This window comes from Bradysia coprophila, unplaced genomic scaffold (assembly GCF_014529535.1).
Source record: "Bradysia coprophila strain Holo2 unplaced genomic scaffold, BU_Bcop_v1 contig_235, whole genome shotgun sequence".
In the NCBI taxonomy this organism is placed as follows: Eukaryota; Metazoa; Arthropoda; class Insecta; order Diptera; family Sciaridae; genus Bradysia; species Bradysia coprophila.
This window is the reverse complement of record NW_023503496.1, coordinates 1,116,660-1,142,150: the sequence shown is the minus strand read 5'-3', so window position 1 is coordinate 1,142,150 and position 25,491 is coordinate 1,116,660. Positions and strand designations below refer to the sequence as shown.

Genomic DNA, 25,491 nt, shown 5'->3' with positions numbered 1-25,491 from the left:
GTGTCGTACTCTAGAGACATACGAAACACACCTAAATTTACAAAAAAATGATTTCGTTTGCAACAACTAAAAGTATTCTAGGTAGTTTTGACTGTAGGTGCACTTTTCTTCATTATGAATTGGAATAAGAGAGTTTTGTATAAATTCCACTTGATTTTTGCGTCCAGTCAATGAAAGGAAAGACGAAGCAAAATCTAATTTAACCCAGAAATTGGAGCCATAAATCAGGACTAATTTAGGTATACGAAGGCATCCACCATAGTCATCACAAATGGTATTCACGCAATTTTATCTATAAATACACAAACACGCCAGTAACATAACCAACGGCAGACCGGATACGGTTTCCTTGTATTCTATTAAAATCTAAATGGTCTGTAAATTATCTAATCAAAATCCTAAAATTACACATGAAAATTGACCTATTCGCTTTAAATGGTGTGTGTGTTCTAATGGTTACACGGTGTCTTATACCATCCGTTTGCCATATGCGAAAGAATTAAAGCACACATTAATTCCGGGATGTGTGTAACAAACATACAGTCCAATTCATATTTATACGTTCGCAAAAGCATTCAACATTTATTGGCCGAAAAATAAATTACCTGCTGTTCAAATGCCGTTTTCTGTGTTATATTAACTTTAGGCACGCAAAATCGATTTGCACTGAGTGTGTATGTTTTTCGGTGTACGGCAAATGCCTTCTAAAATGCAAAGAATTCCAAATCCGAATCGGAACCAGGTCAATATCTAATGCAATTCTCGCTATGCCAATTCAGGTTTGTCTTCCAATGATATCCACCTTCGGTGCATGTGTAAACAATTTTCCATTTTGTTTTCGTATTGCCCACTTGATAAACATCGTAACCACATTCGTGGGGCGGTAATATAAGACCTTGTAAATGGCAAGCTTTCCGTACATATGCATTCGGTGTGTGTTCTACTTAGGTCTTCATATTTATCGTCCTTGAGAAAATATTTTCGAATCCGGATGCTTGGTGTTCGAAAAAAAGGTCGAAGTCATAAAAGTGAAATTTCGAACAAACAAAAATTATGGAGGGAAAAGGGGAGGATATGAAGTGACAATTGAAAATTAGGTCTTTATATCGAAGCATTTTCTGAGCTTCTTCTATGTTTTGAACGGGAATTAATTACAACGAATTTGTGCTTACACTTAACCTATCCACGTATAGCGATGTGAAAGAGACCTAATTCAAATTTTTCTTTTGTACTACTGTCAACTTTGACAAGAGAACAAAAGAAAAATTTGAATTAGGTCTCTTTCGCATTGCTGTGCGTATAGGTAGAGTTTTGAGTAAATCGTATGGGCAAGTGAAAATCAGTGGCAGGATCGTTACAAGATATTTTGAAGGGATAGATTTTATGTCAGAACAGTTTACACTTAATCATCAGAAGAGGGTTCTAAGTCTTTCCTGCCCGAGTTAAATTATATTTTTGTGAGACGTAGATCGATTTTCCACTAGAAAATTTAGGTTTTTTACAACAACCGACCCGACCCGCTTCGATGACTTTGAATCTGAGCCGAAAGATTTTTGCATTCCCGAGCCCGACCCGATCCAAGTATTTTCTAGCCGAAAGGCGATCCGTCTGGAAAACTCCTAATAAATTCGCCCCCACTATTCCAAAACCGTTAACGTTTCCAAATCGGTCCCGGTCGGTCAAGTGAATTTCGGGCAACCCGCACAACTCTATTCAACGAGAGGAAACCTTTTTGCGTCACGATTATTTAAACTAAAGAAGATTAACAAAACCGCAATTTCAAAGCGAAAAAGGATACAGCGAGACCGCATTGTTGTTCAGTTGAGCATCGAAAAAAAAGGAAAATTCTGCACTCGAACTTCCTCATGATTTCTTTTGTTAATAAAACATAAAATCGTCATTTATCAATGGGAAAATATGATAAAAGAACGGCATGCAAATCGTGAGGCAAATTGCTTCTACCTCTCCCTCGTATCTGTCTGTGTGCGTTGCACAATATAAAAGAACAACCCGAATAACCTTTTACATAATCTAGTTGAACAGAGAATATGGGATGTGGAACGTTCATTTTTTTTTTCGCTGCTGTTGCTGCTGTTGTACATTTTGTGCAGATAGAAAAATCGTTCCGTTCAAACGTTAATGTACCACACCTTGTCTTTCACCCATAAAGACGACTGAAGTGTACTATCTCCATGTGTACCTACTGTATTAGTATTACGTCGTTATAATGCATAAAAAGCACCGTTGTACACTACCTATATGGTTTATTCAGTTTAGAAAAGTAATTTTGTAAATGGGTTCGTTGCATACATGTACGCTACAATGGGTGCTATTATGGGGTTAAGTAGCTGGGATGGAAAAACGGAAAAAAAGAAAAAAAAATTACGGAAAAAGATGAATTTAATCAAAGAGATCCATGACGGGCCATGTCGCACGTAGGTTGGTGCATCAAACTTTTAAAACTCTGCCAGACTTACTTCTGTGCCAACTTAAATTTCATTTACTTTTGTGGGGGGGAAACGAATGGCAACACTACTTATGTGCGGGAAAAAACCGGAAGACTCATTGTCTAACTCTGCCACAATAATGGCTGGTGCATCGAAAAATTTCGTTCATTAAAATGTGAACTTAGGAAGTTTTTAGAGTCAGAATGAGTAGAGGAGTTGTTTAACTGTTCATTGTTGATGATTCAGTGGTGTATGATGTGGCTTATTCGTAGAATAGGGTTTTCGTTACTTCAAAAATGTCATGGACATTGTTGAATATCAGAGGGTAGAAGCAACTACAACTTATTCGAAGTCGAAAGCTGTCTGTCTGTACCAAATATTTTTATAACTTTCTTCTACCAAGACTTCGATCATTCATCATCAATCTAAATGAAGTCAAATCCATCAAATCTGAAGAATTCGAACTCTTAAACCAACTCCAACAATTCCGATATCCGAGGATTTGAATCTTCAAAAGTTTCAATCTTCGAACCGTTAACCTTAAAAAGACAACATTTCTTAGCTCAAAGATTTAACAGTTCTAATCTCTCAGCAAATTTCTAATAAATTTCAATCTCTACTTTCCTGTCCAAGCCTTTCAATCTCGAAGACTAACATAAGGTGTTTTAATCTAGAAGACTGTCATGTTTAGCCAATTAAAAACGCGTCGCATGTAAATATTTGAAAGCTTACAGTTGAAGAGCTTTCGAGAGCTTTAAGCTTCTTTTGGATACCAAATATTTTGTGCTGCCGTGTTAAGCAAAAACATCGCATGTCTTTTCGCATTAGCTTGTAAGAGCTTTCGAAAGCTTCTGTGAGCTTTAAGCTTCTCTTAGATTCCATCAAAAAGTGGAACATTTCATTGGAGTTCAAAAGAAGCTTCAAGCTCAAAAAAGCTTTCGAAAGCTTTTAAAAGCTAATGCGAAAAGACATGCGATGTTTTTGCTTAACACGGCAGTGTTGGAATCAAGCAAAATCTCAAAGCTCTCGAAAGCTCGCCAGGTTGTACGACGTAAATACGATGTGTTGTTTTGGCTTAACAAGTTGATTCATCTAGAATTTGACCCAAATTGATCGACATATAAACACCCCCGACTAACCGACGACTAATTATGCATAAATTTGAAAATAATAATTTTTTAATTGCTTTCCCTCGCTACAGTCATGCCTTTTGAGAAGTGTATTTTCTGTAAATATAAAATGAATGAATTTTTTTTTGTACAAAACGTATAGCTGTACATTCAGGTCATGGATGCTTAATTGAAAAAACTTCGTTAAGCTGAACTATAAAATTAATTGCAAACGTTCATTCCGTTCGGAAACATTTCAAACAAATAAAAAATCGATCCGATGTAAAAAGCTTAGCTATGTGTCGATAAGATTCCAATCAATTGGTTAGCTTACGTCTCACCTCGGGAGGGTATATAATATTACAATATACATTCAATAGCAACAATACCCGTGCCGTAGCTTTTGTCTTTCTTATTTTGCCAATGCAGCCAAAGCAAGAAGTGGTACACTTCTATGTGTGTTACAGTGTACACACATTTAAGAATAACAATCGAAAATGTTAAAGACTTGTGTATGGCACGAACTAACTTGACGAACGTGCATTACACTACCAATACTGATTGACGTATTATATACTTGCGTAATGGTAAAATGTACGTACGTCGTGTATATGCAATTATACATCAAGTTATAACTCCGTGCTTCAATTTTTGGTGTAAAAATGTTTCAACTCATTTTTCTAATTATTTGAATTTTTATTTTTGTACAGACCTGTAACCCATACTGATTAAATGTATATTCTAATGTAATTTATCTTAAGTGTTTTTTATAGGTGTGCTGAATATAATTAACCAACCAATACAAGCTCAAGATCATTGTTAACTTATCGTTTTTAATTTGTGTGTTTGCGTGTTCTGCTAATTTAGCACTTGCTGAGAACTAATCAACGCGAATCGATGAAATTTATTTCAATCTTATTGACAAATTCAATTGGCAATTTCTTCGGCTTTCATTTATTTTTAAATATTTTGTTCTCAGAGAAAAAGAAAAGAAAAGAAAGAAGCCACAATGTACACTGGAGAGCACGAGACCACGAACCAACCATTTTCTCTAAATGTTATCGCTTTTAATCCAGCTACACATAGCAACACGAAAGAGACCCGATTTAAAATTTTCTTTTGTTCTCCTGTCAAGTTTCCAAATTTGACAGTAGAACTAAAGAAAATTTTTGAATTAGGTCTCTTTCGTGTTGCAATGTACAGTTGCAGTTACTAGTAGGAGTGAAGATATTTCATTTATTAATTGATCTCCTTTTAATTTTTCGGTCTTATGACTGAGACCATGTCCCGAATTTCGATTATGTCATTTTGGCCCCTTGAGTCGAACTATTTTTACTAAACTTTTACAGTTCGAAAGCTCGTTCATGTGATAACAAACAGGGGACCCAACTGGCTCGAAAAAGTCTTTAGTCGTTGGATAAAGAAAATTTGAAGAAAAATATCCTTCATTCATTAACAAGTCGAAAGACCATGGACATCTCCCAAATCCCCATATGGCCAGCCCGGGACTGCCTTCTATGAAAGATCTCCACATGGATTTCATTATTTTCTATCGTCAGCAATTTTCTCCAGTCCGTCGAGAGCCATCTTTGTGCAGGTCTTACCATGTAAATCCAGCCTTATAGTAGTAACACGACAATGCATTGACATTGCACAAGTTCATTAGGAAGGAGAGTAGAAATTATCTTTTTTATGGACGTCACTTTTCGTCGTTCAGGGTCGGACCGACCATATGGTGAAAGTCAGATTGTGCGTCTTGATTTTATCTATTTAAATTCCTAAATTCAGCGTTCCGCCTATCTCATATAGCTTTTCGCATTTAGAGTAATATTTTGTAAGATTTTACGTCCTTAGGAGACTAAGTGTCCGATGCTCCCTCATGTATCCAGTCCGAGTACAGTCTCCTTTCCATTTGTCGATTTCCCATCAGCAGTATGATTCTGACTGTTGACTGTAGCAGCTACAGTGTAGCTACACAAAGCAACGCCAAAGAGACCTAAATCAAACTTTTCTTATATTGTCTTGTCAGACTTGACAGAAGAATAATAGAAATTTTTTTGACTTAGGTCGCTTTCGCGTTGCTACGTGTAGCTAGAGTAAATCTTACGATAAGACATGAGATTTAGGAAAATTTGCAACATTAATTCGGGTCGAGTGCTCTTTAGGTGTAATTCGGAAAAGCTTTTTTTGTTTCATTTTTTGTTGTTTTTCATTTGTGTTGTCGTATCGTTTTTTGGTGGAAAATTAAAATGAAAAAAATGTTTCTACGAAGACGAAAACAATGATGCTACAGTTGAGCCTGAAATTAAAAAAATTTAAAAAAAAAGAAAACAAAAATTTTTAGTTGAAATAATTTAAATAATTTTTCCCTTTTACCAACCGCATCACTTTATATTCATCATCAATTTTAGCCTCATCTGTCATCAAACGAATCAGAAACCAGCGAGTGGTTTCTAATTGGTAACTGTAAATATGTGAAAGAATAATCTGTGCTTTGAAAACATTTTTTTTTTTCGATGAAAAGAAAAATGAAAAAATAAAATGAGAATGGGCAATTTGCGATACGACCAGGCGGCAGGTGTGCTATAGATTTTCTCTATTTTAAAAATAAAAAGCTGAAGTCATTCCACCGAAAAGCGGCCAGACCGAAACAGTTTAGATTTTTTTCGTCGGCATTCTACGAACAGAAGAGAAAAATCTCTCAATTGTGAACTGGGCGCTTTTCGTTGTGGAATCGAAAAGCGTTATATTCGGGAAGAGTGTAGCTTTGAATTAATATAATTCGTATTTAGAGAGCTGTACTAAAATGAAGCTAATTTTCGGCTGACAAATTTCCTTTTTTTCAAATATGTTAATGGTAATGGTGCTATTTCTTCCTACGCTGAATGGATAACACATATTACCACCACCCCCACCCATCGATTAAAAGGTCAATGAATGATTTCCAATGCCCACCCACTATGTTTCGGTGCTTAATGAATATATAAAAAAATTACTATAAATAATTGTTGTTGTTTTTTCACTGTTATAATTATTAATCTATTACTAAAATCATGCTCGGATGCGACTGTACCAGAATAAGAACAATATCTGGGCAATTGATAATATTTTGTAAAACAATGTAACACAAAAATATTAACTGTCTAACATAATAATCAACATGGCTATGAATATGCTTTCTAAACGTTTTTATGATTTTTTTTGTATTTCTTTTTTAACAATTCATTTATCAGATATGAATCATAATTCAAGAAGAAACTCTGTAGGAACGAATACCTGGCAAGTCCAGTTTTCGTCGGAAGTACGTTGTTCCGAGGTAAACAACCACTACAGGACTTTTCAATTCACACCAACCACAAATCAATAAAATACTTTACGACCCTAGGACTGTAAAATATTTATGAAATCCCATGGTACAGAGTTATGTGAAGACTTTTACATAGATTACAAAATGCTGTCACATCCTCAAACAGCTTAACGACATAACTTCAACTAACAGATTAGATTCATAACTTTTTATTAAAGAAATCTTTTCATCTGACGATAGATCGTTTCTTGATCAACTGATTAGTTCTTTTTGTCAGTGATGACAACCATTTATTTTCGTAGCTGAAGAGAGAAGCGAAAATATTCTAATTTTAAGTGTAGCTACACATAGCAACACGAAAGAGACCTAAATCAAATTTGTATTTTGTTGTACTGTCAAATTTGACAGAAGAACAAAAGAAAAATTTTAATTAGGTCTTTTTCGAGTGGGTATGTGTAGCTAGAGTAACTGTAGCTGCACATATCGACACGAAGGAGACCTAATCCGATTTTTTCTTTGTTGCTCGTCTGTTAAGTTTGACAGTACAATAAAAGAAAAATTTAAATTAGGTCTCTTTGGCGTCGTTATACGTTACTACGGGTACAAATCAACATAGAATTGGAAAATTTTTGACAGTGTGGCCATCTATGGTGTTATAGCTTTTTCGCTAAGATTTCCCACCCAAAACAGAAATTTCTGGGCGCATTAACCGTCCTCAAAGCATTGAGTTGAAAATTAAGGCTGTCCAAGGGAAGGCGCAAAAACGAGCAGATGTTCATTTTTAGTTAAAATTCAAACATAAATTTGCTCTGAAATCCCTTTTTGAAAGTTGTGGAAGGAAAAGTGAATTTTGTAAGCAATCAAAGAGTCCGTCTAGCTAAATTCTAACCTCATTTCATACAGAGTACACACGTAATTTTTGGTTAAATTGCATTCAACGAAATTCGTTCTTTAAATGTTCTTGTTTTGTTTTTTCGGTGAATTTGTTTGACGTTTCCTTTTGTTGTTGTTTTTCGTTGTATATGTTTGTACAAAAATATATATATATATACCCAATCGCTATACACAGTGCTATAAACAACACACTGATAATAATTAACTCACACACACACATACACTCATCCATTCCATCCATCTATTACAATTGCATACATGTTGCTTTTCCATTGAAAAATTTTTCGTTTTAATTTTTCTTTTCCTCTATTCTCTATTTTAAGTCATGTGTTTTCCACGCTATTGTTTTGTTTTGTTCGGTTTTTTTTTGTTCGGTTTCCTTTGTCTTGTTTATCGAGTCAACAATAGCACATAACACATTTATATATGACATAGCACACGGGGAAAGCTTTTTATTTCTTCTTCCTAAATGGATAACATGATTGAAAAGTGTATAACTTTCATGGTTTCGTATTATATTCGAAACAGAATGATTCGGCAAAGAAATTTTTGTGTGGAATGGAAGAGAAAGCAATTTAAATTTTAATTGGATCGTAAGAAAACGTTTTTATATTTTACCATCGGTCGGGTGCAGGACCGTAGCCAGACGGTAGTTTTTTTTTTCTGTCTTATGATATAAGTAACTGGTTTGTGCGTTAATGTCTCCGCGACGAAAAAGACATACTTTGAAATACAAACAGTTGAGATTTGACACTAGACTTTTCAAGCGCGCCTCCCCCACTTTATATTTCAAATAACGTTTTTTTAGTTACGGTTAAGAATTTACGAAGCAGTTGTTATCCTAAGATTTGACACAATCTAGCTACGGTCCTGGAGTCCGTGTGCTTTTTCCCCGTTCCGTTCTACAGACTTTCTGTCCGTTTAACGAAATCAATTATAAATGGTTGCAATTAATAAAACAAAATTGCGGACTTTTGTATCGTTGCGATACACACCCACACCCACACACAAAAAGACATTTTTGTTGTTCCGTGCAGAGAGCAATTTATAGTTGTCAGCAGAAATGACTACACACAGCCATGTACTTGTCTAGGTCCATTACTCTTTGTAGTCTGAACCTAACGATTTATCGTTAAATTAAATTTCTCGATTCTATTCCGTAAAATGCTTGCGTTGTATTCAACCATTTTATCAGTTGAAAATGTTTGAGTTTGTAACGCACCGATATTCTTCTTACAAGAATTTCAATTTCACCATTTTTCGTGAATTTTCAAGTCAGTTTCCAAGTAATTTCTCAAAAGAGTTTCTATCATCGTTCTCATCTTCAGCTCGGAAAGTATTCTCAGTCAGAAGAAGAAGAAAACGATTAGTGACCAACTTCATAGTGTCGCACTACATTCAATTCAAATGAATAGGTTTGTTCCAAGGCCATATGAATTGTCAAATTTCATCCATAGAACCATAACCTCAATAATATCGCTGTGTAAATCGCGTAGGCGACGTTGCTATGGATGAAATTGTCGTTGTTCGGGTTGTCAAAGTTCGTGTTTACAGTTACTTGGAACAAACCTATTCGAACAAATGTTCCCATGAAAGCGAACTTCTTCTGGTGGAAGTGTTACTTCGCATCGATAAAAATTGTTGAATTTAACTCTATTTGAGCAAAGGTGCGCCGAAAGTAAGTTAAGCCGAGTGCGCCACAGGTTGACTTCGGACCTTGCCTAGTATGACCAGGCTGTCTTGTTTGGCCGCCCTAATTTGTCTTCTCTGCTGACAAAAGCCATTGCTTAGATGATTTAAAACTCGAAACGGTTACACTCATTCCACCTCAAATGGACACAACACAACACAATGTGTAATTTAGTGCGTAAAACACTACTTTTCGACACTTGTACGACAAATCAAACAAGTGGTGTTCCCGCGTCCCGACTACGGTAAAAATTCATGAAGCGTTTGCGGCTTCATTCACAATCGACGAAAACAAGAGCATAAAATGTTATCAATTCAATTTAAACTTAAAAACAACAACTCTTTTCAATCAGATTTTTGTTTATTTCTCCTGTTTCCTGTTTTTATTTCTTTTTCATTTTGTTTTGTGTGCGGTAGATCGTGAACACTTTTTAGTGTAAAATGTATGTGCAATTGAAATGGGACCAAGATAAGTGTTTACTGTTGCTTGAACAAAACACGGAGCAACATAAAAATCCGAAATGCTTTTCGTACAAAAAAAAAATACGACACACAGTAAAAGCATCGACTTGATAGTGTCTTGTTCTCGTTTCATCATCAAATAAAAGCAGAATCTAGTAAATGTTTGAACAAATAAACGAAATGTTGGTCTGATTGATATTAACTTGGTCGATTTGTTGCGAAATTTCTTTCTGTTGGCTGATTGAAGTCCTAGATTTTCTACAAAATTGGAATCGATCGCCCTCAGAAAATATGTCCGACGAAGACCGGCTCGCATGTTAATCATTCTCAACATGGCGCCAATGCTCATATTTGTTTTGAATTTGAATTTGGCTTTTATTATTTTCTGTCTTTATCTGTGACCGTCCATTGTCTAAACCATAGCAATAACATCAGCAAATCTATTTTTGTGTGAAATTTGTTTGTTTTGCTTCTAAAACAGCATCACTTAAAAACCAAAAATTATGAAACCAACTAAAATGTAACGGAGACGTTTGAGGTGAAAATTCGTAATTTGTAATTTTGATTTGATTTGAACGGCAACCCGACTCTCCAGGGAGGACGGTGCAAAATTTTGGACGAATCGCAATTTTTTTCAGCACACAAAAAATCAGGATGATCGCTCAAAAATACAAAAAACATTTTCACCTTCGAACTGAATGAGATTGAAACTCGATTCTTGACTGCATACCCGAATTTAAAAAAAAAAAAAAGTTTCCCTGAACAACAACAAAAAAATCTTTTTTTTTTTGTTTCAAAAACAACATTTCAATGCAAGCCAACCGAAGAACTGAGATTTTTGAGATTAAAAATTTTAAAAACCTAGCAACGCCAAAAAAAGTAAATTTTTCTCAATCCGTTCCGTTATCCCATTTCAACAGATAATCGCAGTGATATCCATCCTGTTCATAGTCCTGTCAACCGTTGCTTTAACGTTAAATACACTGCCATCACTGCAACATGAATTGAATGGCACGCCGCAAGACAATCCCGATTTGGCCGTGGTTGAAGCCGTCTGTATATCATGGTTCACGCTCGAATATGTGTTGCGCTTTAGCGCATCGCCGGACAAATGGAAATTTTTCAAAGGCGGCCTCAATGTTATCGATCTGTTGGCAATATTGCCGTATTTTGTATCGTTGTTTTTGTTGGAAACCAACAAGAATGCAACGGACCAGTTCCAGGATGTACGCCGGGTTGTGCAAGTCTTTCGCATCATGCGCATTCTGCGAATCCTTAAGCTGGCCCGGTAAACAATTATTTTTACTTAATAATTGAACAAAAAGCAAATTTTTGAAGCCATTGATTCCACGGCGACGATCTTGGGAAACAATATTTTCGAATCGAATCGAAGTTGAATTTCATTGAGAAGACGAATTCGATTATTTCGTCTTACTTCGGCATTTTGTCTCTCTGTTCGCAACTATTCTCTCTGCCTCTTACTTCTTTCCCATCCATTTTTTCTTCCACTTCAGTTTTCATTTCCCTCTCTCTATTTTTCTCCCTTTTTTTTTCTTTTAGAGAAATTGTAAGCGGCGACTCTCAGCCGAATCATTTTCCACGCTTTCCCTCCTTGTCCTCCTTTTTTAATTCCTATCTTTTCTCTCTTGCTCCCAATTTATGTATTTTCCCTACTCTCTCACTGTCATACTCTATTTTGCTGCTTGTATCTCTTTCTCTGACCGCTGGTTACACAAATGACAGATCCGCCACAAAGCTAATTTCATTGTGAGAACTATAAGATCCAGAGAAATGTTAAGTTGGTACACAAGCGGCGATATAGAAGGAACATGTGAATGACAAGTGACACCTATGGGAGAGAATTTAACTAATTTCGTAAGAAATTCTATCGTATTCTCTCCCATATATGTCAGCTGTCATTCACATGTCCCTTCTATCTCGCCGCATGAGTACCAACTTAACATTTCACTGGTAAAATCTGTTCACATTAAATTCTCACGTACCATACTTGACCTTCGACTTTCCTGTTATTTGACAAAAATCTTAGGATGCATTTCCCAATTAAACCTCCGAGGCAGAGAACATTTTCCTAATTCGTCGCTATGGAATTGGTGATGTCAGATTGAAGAACAAGGAACGTTTGGCACATGTGGTAACAAATCCCATTCCACTCTGTTCCACATTCTTCCATCTAACACCAAATTTTGTACATGGACAATGCATCCAATAATAAAATTGTGATAAATTGTTCGCATGAAAAAACAAAACAGTCATTCGACGGGCTTGCAGTCATTGGGATTTACGTTACGTAATTCGTATAAGGAACTTGGTCTGCTTATGTTATTCTTGGCAATGGGCGTTCTGATATTTTCGTCTCTAGCATATTTTGCTGAAAAGGACGAGCCTCACACGAAATTCATTTCCATTCCTGAAACATTCTGGTGGGCGGGGATCACAATGACCACAGTGGTGAGCAAAACAAAACTACAAAAAAAACCATCAAAATAACCTATTTGAACAAAACTTTCTAATTTCGATAATTTTTTCTTTTTGCCTTTTCAAAATTTGTGTAGGGTAAGTGGAAGTTTTACTTTTTGTTATAAATGTGAACCAAAAACATTTGTATCAACCGAAACTATCGCTCGGTTTGTAAATTGCCAACGAGTAAAATGATTTACTATTGTTGTGCAAGCCAACCATTTAGGAAAGTTTATTTGACACAATAACTCTGAACGATATTTTGGTTAAAATTCACTAAAATCTCACATGTGCATTAATCATATAATGCAACGAATATTTAGCAACTTGTTGACTGTTAATGTCGAATTACACAAATGAAGACATTTTGTGGACTCTTCTACCCAGTAAGGCTAAGTAAGGCTAGAAGTAGTAGTAAGTCTAGGCGCTCCTTTAATAATAAAATGGAATGTCAAATATATCTAAAACTTTCAGCAGCAAATTTTTGAGTTTGCAGTTAGGTTTCCGAGTAGCCGATAGCAACTTGGTCAAGTTGCTTGTTGGTAATTTCAAGCGAACAGTTGTTTCGGTGAGATACCATTTTTCTTTAATGATGAGAGTTCGCCACATTTCACTGTTCATGCAGTTGACTAACAATTTCTGTTGAACTACAAAAAAGAGGACCTTCCACAGACTATAAGGTCCTGCTACATGCTCCTAATTAGACATTTGTCCATTGTCCTCTCTTTAAAGGTGATGTCAATTTTACTGTTCTGTAAGCTAAACTGACCCTTAAATTTGATGCAAACGCATCGTTCAATTTCTCTAAAAAATGTGTAGCGGCGACTCACATCACTGAAAGAAACATGCTAGGCCAATTCCAATTTTCCGTTGTGAAACAATTGTTGACAATCACATAAAAACACTGTAGGATACGGGGACATCTATCCCACTACTCCGCTTGGAAAGGTTATTGGATCCGTATGTTGTATATGCGGCGTCTTGGTTATCGCGTTGCCCATTCCCATCATAGTTAACAATTTTGCCGAATTTTATAAGAATCAGATGCGTCGTGAGAAAGCGTTGAAGCGGCGAGAAGCATTGGACCGAGCTAAGCGTGAAGGCAGCATCGTCTCATTTCATCATATCAATTTGAGAGATGCCTTCGCTAAGAGTATGGATCTGATCGATGTGATCGTTGATACTGGTGAGTTGTTTTGTTTCTATCTTTAAATTTTAGTTTGATTGCATGCACAGAACCATACACACAGTCGTCAGTTTTGGGATAAAATTCGAATGAAGTGCGTACAATTATTGAACGGTTCTGAAGGCTAGTCGACTGGTCCTACGCTTAAAACATTATTTACCTCTTTCGATTGTGGAGAGGTGTGCTTTTGAGTTAAAGCCGGAGCCGACCTCTAGAAACGGTTTGAAAGCTTCTGATTTATTGACGAACAATTTCACTTTCGCGTTGTTCTTGTTTTTTCCAAGGCAACATCAGTAATTTTCTGTTAGCTTGAAAGCTCGAAGAGCTTTCCAATTTTTATTTTTATAAAGATGATCGAAAGATACTCGGAGACAGAAAAAGCTCTTCCAATAGAGCAAAACTTCTTCAAAGACAGCTGCAAAAGCTCTTCAAAGACAGCAAAAGCTCTCCAAAGACAGCAGAAGCTGTTAAAGACAGCAAAAGCTATTCGAAAACAGCAAAATCTCTTAAGCTCTTCGAAGACAGCAAAAGCTATTTAAAGTCAGTAAAAGCTATTCGAAGACAGCAAATGCTCTTCGAAGACAGTAAAAGCTCTTCGAATACAACAAAAACACTTCTAAAACAACAAAAGCATGAAGACCTCAAAAGCTCTTCCAAGACAGTAAAAGCTCTTTCTAGACAGTAAAAGCTCTTCCTAGACAGTAAAAGCTCTTCCAATACAGCAAAAGCTCTTCAGAGACAGCAACAACTATTCAAAGAGAGCAAAAGCTCTTCACAGTGATCGAAGGCTCTTTACAGTGATGGAATGTCATTCAACGCAATGAAAAGCTTTTGAATCCCTTTTGAAACTGAGAGTATACAATTCGCATTCGAAACAGATCAAAGTCTAAAATGAAATGAATGTTGTCGACGAGCTGAGAATCATTGGAATAAATTCATTTTTCCGATTGTAAGCCCGAGTACAGAGCTGTGTGAATTCTAACACCTGTTTCACGCCCTCGACGAGGTAATAACAGAATTTAATAGACGCCACATCAATAATTATGCGCATTTCCAATTGCAGTCCAATGATTTGACGTTTCATTCGTTCATTTCAAGAAAAAATATTCCGCCCCACAAGAACTATTGAATTTTAAGCAAAAATGAAATGTGGAAACAATCGATTGGGCTGCAAAACAACTCTTAACATTTGCATTAACATTTAATTGTGTGTGTTTTCGACAATAAACGAAATTGCTGTTGTAACCAACCGATTAGTATAATTGTAAATGTCGTGAAGTGTCTCTTATGATGTTGTTTGACGAACTGTTTAACCATTTTCGGTAAAATTGCAAAATTGATTTGAATTGGAACATTTTTATTTTAAAAAAAAGAAAAGAAAAAAAACCAACGGCACCAACTATATTGCAGCAGCGAATCGCATGCATAATAAAAACGCTTTTCCACATAAAATATATCTAAATGTGCAATTGTGATCCGACCAATTTAACCACGAACAAAAGTTACAGGCTTTTTTCCTCTTCTCTTCTTTTTCTACATTTTTTTTACTTTAAATTAGCAGAAAAAAATTCGAAAGCAACAATTGAACCGTTCCGACCGACAGTTCCATAATGTTCGTGTGATTATTTCTCTTTTTTTTTTGTTCGAATTCGAGTTTAGCTTTCCATGTTTTATATGAAAAATATATATTGAGTGAACCCTTCAACGGAATTTTATGGTTAAATGCATTACATTATTTAACACCATACAACACCACGAACAATGAACATGCAACAAGAAATAAATACACGAGAAAGACATCACACGGGGTGGGTCAGTAATATGGACAAATTTAATTGCTTTTCGGTTATTTCATAGAAAATGGGATAATTAATGGGCAACTAACGGTAGCTACACATAGCGACGTGAACAGACCTAATTTAAAAAAAAAATCTTTTGTTATACTGTCATACTGCTTGACAGGCGAACAATAGAAACCTTTGAATTAGGTCGGTTTCGCGTTGTTATGCGTAGCTAGGATTCTACTGTTCGCCTGTCAAGTTTCACAGTATGTGAAGGTAGAGTATAGTGCCCTCTAACGCATTATATAGGTGAATAACGCATAGACACTCTGGGCGACATCGTTAATAGCACCCATTGCGTGAAAATAACGGCCTGACAGGAATATTATTTTTTAAGGTGTGTTGACTAGAAGAGGGTGTAGAGTTTCAGATTTTATGTCTTGCTGGTTTTATGAAGAATTTCAGTAAGAAGTTGATGAAAGGGTTGTAGACCTATTTATAAGTCGAAAACCCTTCTTTTCATGTGTCTAGAACTGCTTTGGACGCCTTCAGAATCTAAACTTCAGTGGATAGCTAAGGAAAAAATGAAAAGTCTTGTTTTCGTGTGATTGTTGCCTCGCCTCGGTTCAACTAAATTCACACACAAACTTAATATTTCGACTTTTCATCTCTTGTTATGTAAATTACTAAATGCAAACTGCTCCAATGGAATTCCCATTTAACTTAAAATAGGTCTAGCTCCTGTTCCAGACGTCCTAGAAATTTTTTTTCTGGATTTATAATCAGGAGGGAAAAATACCTATAAGTTTTCGAACTCGTATGTGAACATACGGGGTGTCGATTAGTGAGATGAGCGATTCATCATCAAGGGTAGCAACGTGTGGCGACATCTGGTCACAACTAGTGACTCAAGTAGTCAAAACTCAAATTGTGACATTCCGTTACTCTGCTAAGGTAACGCTATTTGTGAATGAATCACTAACATAGCACTATCTAGCAGCGATTCAAATTTTCCAAATGTCAAATAGAAGGGAGAAACTTTAAGGTTGTTATGTTCCTCGCATTTTCACGGTTCGTATCAATTGGAGAGGGGGACATTTTTTGTGGAATTTATGTATGGTCCAATGCAAATGCAGAACTCGGGAAATAAACTGTTCTGAAAGCGTGTCCGGCAATCTGGCTTAAACAGCAATAGGATGATCTAACAACGTTTTCCTTGAACCGAAAAACAATCTAAATTACTCTTCCGGGACTAGCCGTTGAACAATTTATTTCTCGGTGTTCCGAGAGCCTTTTAGCCAAAAATTTATTTTTTATACAAAAGTACCTAAACATCAAATTCAGCGCTACTTTCTAATTCTCCAGAACAAAATGCTGCTGATAGTTTTGACGAAAAATAGGATGAGTTTTTGAAGAAACCATAAGGTAAAGCAATCAAGTCCATATTATACGAGGGACCAGATTAATCAAATTATCTTTCTAGATGTGTGGAAACGAATTGTTAAGAGGAAGAAGAAGATTTCTTTTCACGCAACATCGATCTCTTAGATATATACAAAACAGAAAACCCAACAATTGATTTTCGATCTCGAATTTTAGAAACGTTAGAACGATAAGTTAAGAGCAAAGAACGTAGCAGAAAGTATTATTAGGAATTGCTGCTAACAGGCCGTGAGCTCACGTGCGTATTAGTCTCTCATTAGCCCACGAATTGAAATCAATATCATATTTCGACTACACTAGCTCCGCGTGGCTCTCAGAAACAAAAGTGCCACATCATGTTGCTGCGTTGTGCAACAATATGTATACAGTTTCGAACCGTGGTTGTTTGTGAGGGATAGATACACACGTGAACACCACACAGTCTATAACGGAAACAGTATTTTATTTTAAAGTAGATTCGCATTTCTGGAAAGACTCGCGTAGTTGAATGTCCTTATTACGTGATAGTAAACTTTATGAATAATCGAAGCATTTGAGAAACAAATTGTTAAACAGCATGTCCCAGTCTCATTAAAAATTTGATTACATCATTATCACACTGTTTTTCCATTGTTGTGGAGTCATTAAGTCATCTGCTATTCACAACGCTCTTTTCTTAATCATAGATTTCATTTGAGGTTTACAAAAGTGACGCGTCCTCTACGCCATCTTGAATTGTTCTGCCATTTTTAAGTTTCCATTCATCCTAAGCGTTTCTTTCATTTGAAAAATTTTCTTATTCGTGTTCCTTTTCTGCGGCTAGTCAACGTCAATGCATCTCCCACTCCTATCTTTCGCTACAAACTGTTTTTTTCTACCTATCGAAAAACTCTTAGCTGAACGAGAAATCTGTCTGTCGTTTTGCTTTTCATTTGGGATTTTTTGGTCCTGAAATATCCCTGTCATGTTACCCTCTTCCTACATCGTATTTATCCATCATTACCCACTATCGTGGTTATTCACTGTTCTACCTCAGCGTTACAGCGTTACTAAGAAAATGCAATGTAATCCTTCAAATTGACAAATAATAGAATTTAAAAATTTTGTGTCATGACACAAGTAGTCAACATTGAAAAGTTTTCATAGACCAGAAGGTGTGTCTGTTCATTGTGCAGTAGCAATGAAATGTTTAATGTTTGATTGGTTTTTCCACAGTGTGAATTATATTGAATCACATCCATAATGGATGATCCATTCAATGCTAAACTACATGATTCTCTCCAGAAATGATTTAGATTGATGTGTGAAGTAAATGAATTTTAAAAACACTAGAAAAAATCTCGCGTTCTAGAACTTATAGGAGAAAACTTGAAAACAACAATATTATTGATCCACCGTCACTGTAAATACATAGCATTGATACATTGAAATACGCACACAAGCAGACACATTTAAAGCAAATATACACACATATGCCACACCAGCTAACCACAAACAACATTTTCCGTTATTTTAATTTGAAGTAAAAAGTTGAACGAAATTAATCGAAAATAGTAGAAAAATTGCAAAGCATAAAACTAGTGTGTAAACCCAACGGAATTGAAAGCTAAAGTGTCAACAGTAAATACGGTGTCTGTGTTCTCGCTCCGCTTGTTACTACAACAATTTAAGGTTATTTAAGTCAGTCACGTAACACAGTTTTACTTTTAAACTCTTCCTTATCATGAGACAACTCTAGGGCTGTAATGGATCTCTTGTCTTGAAGTTAGTGTGTAAAGTTGTTTATCTAATCCGAGGATAAAGATGAAAAATCCCATTTACGTGATTGGCCTCGGTTTTGCCTCGGATGAACAAAGTTCAGTTTTCAACTTTTTATCTCCAGTCAGACTAATTGTGAAAAGTTTTCTAGTTCATAGACATGTGTCGGATATTTATTTTGATAGTATTGGTTTAGTGATTGTGAAGATCGCTAGTCCAAGAAAAATCATTTTCGTCCTCAAAAATAGTTTCTCCAAAACTCCTGAAAACGATCAACAGTCGTTAAATTAACAAGTTTATTTAAGCTGTTGAATCAACAGTTTGCCAAACTTGGGCCCATAACCTGTTCAGTTCATATCCGATCATCACATCAAAAAAGGCAAGAAGAAAATCAGAAAACTAAAATTTTCAATAAATTAAGATCTTCTCCCTTTCATCGGTGACATTCAATTGAATTTTTTTGCAAAGAAATTGACTAACTCTTCTTACCGTAGAGCATGAAGAATCGATCAACGAATAACAAATTGTCACTAATATTTCCAATGCTACCCTATTGTAGATTCGACAGAATGTGTATTGTAAAATAGAACGGCCCGGTCGTATAATCTTGTAAACTAACTTCTTATCGAAAGATTAACCGTTGCATTAAAAGTAAACTTTTTTTATTAAAATTTATTTGAAAATCCTCAACAAGGAATTACTTGGCAAATAAAAAAAATCAACCGAGAGAGCTACGACTCCACATAAACTTTCACGCTAAGCATTACCAAAAAAAAGTAAATAGAAATCTAGGCGAACTGTGCACTCACATCACAGATTAGATTTATTTCGGACATTAAAGGTGAGTGGAACGATTGTGCAAAGTGAAGGTGTTTCGTAATGAAAAATAAATCTTTTCGTCCCTCCGTATTAAAACAGGAAAATGTTTCTAACGCCCAATCTAAGAGCATGAGCGATGTTTGGTGTCATGCTCTTAAACTTAAGGCTCATCCATGAATGACGTCCACAGTTGTCAGTGATGCCAGTAGACTTAATTCATTTTTAATTCAATAAATATGCATTTTCGTGATTCAAATGTGCTTTCTAATACTCTAATATGGGAGTAGAAGACACATTTTACTCACGATACCGCATATTGGACAAGTTATTAATGAATTAAATCTGCTGGCAGCACTGAAAAAAATGGATGAACCCTTAATGTTCACTTTAGTTGCATTAACATTTTGGTTTTTATCAGTTATTACCATGACTAAGGATTAATTGTTGAAAAGGCCAGTTTTCGCGTGCACTTTCCGAGGCGACGCCGAGGTCAACAATCACTCGAAAACGTGGCTCTTCATTTTTATGTCGAATTTTGTAATTGATTTCACATGCTTCGATTTCCCAATAAAATCCTCTTTTGACCCTAAGGGAAATCAAAAGCATGTGAAAATATAAGAAGAACTGTTGCTTGTCACATCGAAGCTTGTCAATGTCTTTAAAATCCTTTTATGATGGCGAGCGTAAACGGCTCCCTAAATAATTTTAAAATTGACAAACTTCGCCAATAATCTAATTATCTAGTGGAGCTTCTTAGTAGAACAAATTACACTTTACCCACTGCTACCCCGGGCAATGAGTCATTAATGCCTTGATTTGAACGTTAAAACTAATTTCCTGGGGATTAGGCAGTAAGATAACTTACGTCTTCGCCTTCAAATCGCGCCTTAGTCCAGGCAAAATTATAAGCTGAAACCAAATACGTTTTTAAAGAATTCAGTTAGCGCTAAGGTTTCAACGAAAGTCATTTTTTGGTTTCGTTAAATTCGTAAAAAATTTTGCTTTTTTGTTGACATAAGAAATAAGAAATGTGATGAAATTATATACAAAATCCATTACGGAAGCATAAGCATAAGCTAGTTTTTTTGAATGGAATGTCTCTTAAGTAGATTGAGGTGATAACACTTACTATAAAAACAAACAAAAAAATCTCAAATTATTGTGAAAGGTTTGCCGGACGACAGACTGACTAGAACAATAAGATTCGCTTCGATGGTTTATTAGTATTAGTATTTCAATCAGTTTTCTGACTAGAGAAATTTCTCTGGCCGCCCTTTTTACTTTCTGTTGTATATCGATCTTTAGCAATATAATCGAGACGCAAAATGATCTGCCGCGTCAGCCGCTCTTTATACACACAAACGAAAGGGACTATTTATTAATTCCACCGCAAAGCGCTGCGAACGTTTGGGTATTTCCGTTAAAAAATGATGAAAAACTGTACTAAAATTTTATGCCATTTTATGATAACTTTTAGCGTCAGCGCCATCTCTTAGTAATAAAAACACTTGGAAATCGCCAATTCATTTTTTAGCCTATGGACAAAACGAAGAACTTTTTTTGTTCCATATGGTGAATTTAATTCCAATATTTCTCAGTAGTTTGTTAGCGTCGTTAGGTCGTTACACAGCGTATCGAATTTCTTTTGTTATAAACGTCAAATTTGACAGAACAAGAAATTCGTTACGAACGTCGCAGTATGCATGGCCATTTAGTTTCGACGACAATAATTTCTCTGTTTGAGGCAGGCTCTGTATGCTTAAATTTCATCCGTCGCTCAGTAATATTTTGAATATTTTGACGTTTCACCCGTCTCTGTAATATCCACGAGGTTTGAACGTTTTCCTTAAACCCACACAACATTTATGTGTCATTATGCGCCAAAACGATTCTTGACCCTTGTAGTCCAGGTGCTTGTGTCAGAAAAAATGGCTCTGCTCGCGAAAAATGTACTGAAAAAGTCGATTTTCAAAATTTGCACACAATTTTTCATTCTCAATCATATATGACTAATGACTTATTAAATCGTTAAAATAAAAGACAACCAAGTTGCGTGGGACAATTATGTTCATCTTCTGCCATAATCCATAATGTGAATTCTTACTGGCCATTTAGAGAGCTACGTAAATGTGACAGATTCGTAATTACAACACTACTTTTCATTGATAATTTGCAATTTGTGAATGAAATTCGGGGTTGTAATTGTAGAAGTATGTGTACGACCTCAAGCATCAAGGGAAAACTTGACAGCCTCGTTGACAGCTGTCAAAGTTCATTTTCTGCGTGATTTCGTTATTTCAATTTTATTTCACAATTTTCTTAGACTAACCACAGTTCAGAGTTCACTTCATTTCAAAATTTTTGCAACCAATTTCTGACTTTTTTCATTTTTTCAAGAGCATTTGCCAATTTCTCGATTACGTAAATTTGCCGAACTTTTTGTTTGAGATGTTGAACTTATGCGTCGTTTGCTTTTTGTTTCGCTGCTGGAATGAAGTTTAGGAAATTTTTTTGTAAATTCTTCTTTAGAGAAGCCAAAATTTTGTGAAGACAATCAAGCAACAGATTAAGAGCGAACATTTTACGGCTTTCTACAATATTTTGTACAGAAGATTTCATATACTTATGAGTGGCTAAAGCAATTGTTTGTGGAAAAAGCACGCATGACTTGTTTGTCTGAGACTGCAATCATTGTATCGACTAATAGCAATTGTAAAACGATTAATTTGCGCTAAACGTTATTTGACCAAATACGCCAATTTCTTCCTTTGCGACATGTTTGGCAAATTAAACGAGTGGATGAACAAATAAACCGAACAATTCATTTCAGCGCTCCGTTAACGAGAATTTCATGCCGCGTTAGTTTGTCCCTTTTTACAGTCATGTCGAGGTCATTTGCAATTTTTGAAAGACAACTTCTCACAATAGTTTTTTGAGCGAATTAAGAGGCTTCATCGAATGATACGCCATTGAAGAAGATTTAGATAACGACAGCTACAATATTTCATTGTGCAATAGCACATAAATCTCGTCTGTCATGGTAATTCGGTCACTACGGACATCGAACTGATAAGCAAATAATCACATTTGAATCCAATTTGGCGCAAAGTTTGAATTCGCTTGTCGGAATCAAACATACCCACTTTCATGTGTTCAATTTGCGACCTTTAAAAGATACTGAATTTAGTTATGGCAAATGTTTTAACTAAAACGAGGAACTAAAGTGTGCAGGTGGCTAGCCTTGTGTTGAATCTTCAATTCGAGGTTAATTTTGTTCGTCAGTCAAGTGTCGTCAGTTAACAAACCTTTCTCAATCAACTTTTCTATCACAATTATACTCTATCAATGATGGCTTACTATCGCTTTCTATCGAGGTTAACTAAAAACTGTTTAAATGAAAAAGCTAATTTGAAGCTTTCGCCTACAAAACATAATAATAAACGAAAAACACAATTTTACTGTTTGTACCAATAAGTGATTGTTTTCTACTCTTTTTTGTTGATCATTTTTTTCCAATTCGAATGCCTCTCGTTATCAAATATACGTAAAATTGTTCAAAGAAAAAATTTCTGTAGAGCACTTCGCGGAATGAAACGCACTCACTAGAGCCATGAGGTGAAAAAAAGGCGTGCGAGCAGAAACATTTGCAGGTGGTACGTCTTTGGCGAGATTGATAAGAAAATGTGGGGACAGTTGGCTTCTATGACAGAGAAAAGCCATTTGGTTCGTTTCTCTCCCATAACAACCAGTTTCTTTCACATTTTCCTCTTATCTGACCGGTGGAGTACTAAGCCAACAAATGACTTCTCTTGCGTGTAAAGTGCGGAACAAATGTTTTGACATGTCTCTGTTTCCTCGCACACATACATGTCGCATGATTTTTTGTCCGCTTCAGATAGTGAGTGCGTTTAATTCCACAAAGTACTCTATTTTTGCACTGTAGGTGCGCCTTCTAATTCAAAGTAAAACGTACACTAGGCTATTTAAATGTACTGGCCCCTACACACAGCGAATTACATATAGAATTTCTTTTGTTCTTTTGTCAAATTTGACGTTTATACCAAAAGAAATTTGATACGTTTGCCGCCGTGTATAAGGACACATACCGTTGATGTTCGTTCGACAGCATCGGTATTATTATGGCACCAGTCAGTTAACGGTATTTGAATTACTAGCGCACTTATGGCGTGAATTTGCACAGTTTTTTTTTGTAGTAGATTTCATAACAAAAATTTAAAAACAAATTATTAAAACAAAATAATTGTGGTCTCTAAATGTGTGTGTTTGTAATGCGTAACAAAATTTTGTTTAGTCACGTGGAGTACGTCTCTCGTATTTTTAATTTGGCATTTTATTCTAATACAAAGTCACTGTCCGTGTGTCTACAGTTTTTGTTTTCGTTGTTGTTTTCCTTGTTAAATAGGTTTCAAATTTTTGTAAATAAAAGTCAACTTAAACACATTTTGCATTTTATTTATCGACATTAACTAGATAAAAAGGCGGCAGTCATTTATCTTACACAACGTCACTGTCGATTATAATATTAAAGCCAAGCAATCAAATTAAACATGGCGTGCACCGTCCCATCATCGGTTGTTATTCCCATCGCTTATATTTCGAAATGTAAAACGATAAAAATTACCGAATTAACTGAGTTCTTTCCTATTCGATTGGGTTTCATCAATCCACAAATAATGTTCACTTCGCTAGCTTCGAAGTACTAGATTTGATTACTATTGTTCGCTTATTGTCCTCAGTAAGAGAAAAATCTGGCTAGAAATTTTGCTAGCTGATGTAGTTAGAACTCAATTTTGTAAATTAGGTGATAACGGCACACCGTCTTTATATGAATGCGGATCGGCAACACTAGTCCAGGGACGTTTTGATATACTCATTGTTAATATTTGGATATTTTTGATATCAGCTTGGGAAAAAATTCAATTGTGAGGTTATGTAAGGTAAGGTTCCGCCTTAAGACTTAAGAAGGCAGACTAGGTTACAAAGAGCCCTCTGTTGAAAGCTTCATGTAAACACTCACTTTCGTATGAAAAATATTTGGAAAATAACTCATTTTGGGAATCCATTTTTACGTGTAATTTACGTTGGGGCACTTGGCGGCTTACATAGTCTTAAAGTTTGGACCTTTATCTACAAAATTGCTGAAAAAAATGTTTTAAAAATTGCATCAAACGAAAGACATTACGGTTTTAAAACATCGCTTCACTGGACACAAAACATGAAGAATTTCATTTTATTTACACATCTAAACACACTGCCTCCAACTTTTTATTATTAGAATTGATAATGCACACACTTGTCTACCAAATTCCAGAATTAATTTGACAAAAATCACTTTTTATTAATTAGAAACAGAAAATAAAACCCGAAATTGTTCAATAACTGCCATTTTTTCAATTGTTGAGCTTTGATTTTGACAGTAACTAATGGTATATACAGCTGGTATGGTATAACATGGTGTGGTATAAAATGTGTTGCATACCATATTTATAATTGTCAAAATCAAAGCTCAACAATTGAAAAAATGGCAGTTATTGAACAATTTCGGGTTTTATTTTCTGTTTCTAATTAATAAAAAGTGATTTTTGTCAAATTAATTCTGGAATTTGGTAGACAAGTGTGTGCATTATCAATTCTAATAATAAAAAGTTGGAGGCAGTGTGTTTAGATGTGTAAATAAAGTGAAATTCTTCATGTTTTGTGTCCAGTGAAGCGATGTTTTAAAACCGTAATGTCTTTCGTTTGATGCAATTTTTAAAACATTTTTTTCAGCAATTTTGTAGATAAAGGTCCAAACTTTAAGACTATGTAAGCCGCCAAGTGCCCCAACGTAAATTACACGTAAAAATGGATTCCCAAAATGAGTTATTTTCCAAATATTTTTCATACGAGAGTGAGTGTTTACATGAAGCTTTCAACAGAGGGCTCTTTGTAACCTAGTCTGCCCTCTTAAATAAGTTCTGCGAAATCTGTCTATTTTGAACATATTCCTTTCGGCTGGAATTTGATTTTTTTAATGAGTGTATTGCAAAAAAGGGGTAACCAACGTAAAAATATGGAAACCATAACCACTGATCCAATAAATTCAATACAAAAGACTGTCATAAGTAACAAACAAAAC

General features: G+C 35.5%; 1 protein-coding gene across 3 annotated transcripts in view; it reads left to right on the top strand.

Annotated features, from left to right (window-relative positions):
• Nucleotides 1–25,491, top strand: part of LOC119077367 (potassium voltage-gated channel protein Shab) — a 115,289-nt gene that overhangs the window by 70,165 nt on the left and 19,633 nt on the right. For all 3 annotated transcript variants that reach the window (XM_037184555.1, XM_037184554.1, XM_037184553.1), the window contains exons 6-8: nucleotides 10,829–11,196; nucleotides 12,179–12,377; nucleotides 13,296–13,572. In XM_037184555.1, the coding sequence (XP_037040450.1) occupies nucleotides 10,829–11,196; nucleotides 12,179–12,377; nucleotides 13,296–13,572 (844 nt within the window). The remainder of the gene's footprint in view (nucleotides 1–10,828; nucleotides 11,197–12,178; nucleotides 12,378–13,295; nucleotides 13,573–25,491) is intronic.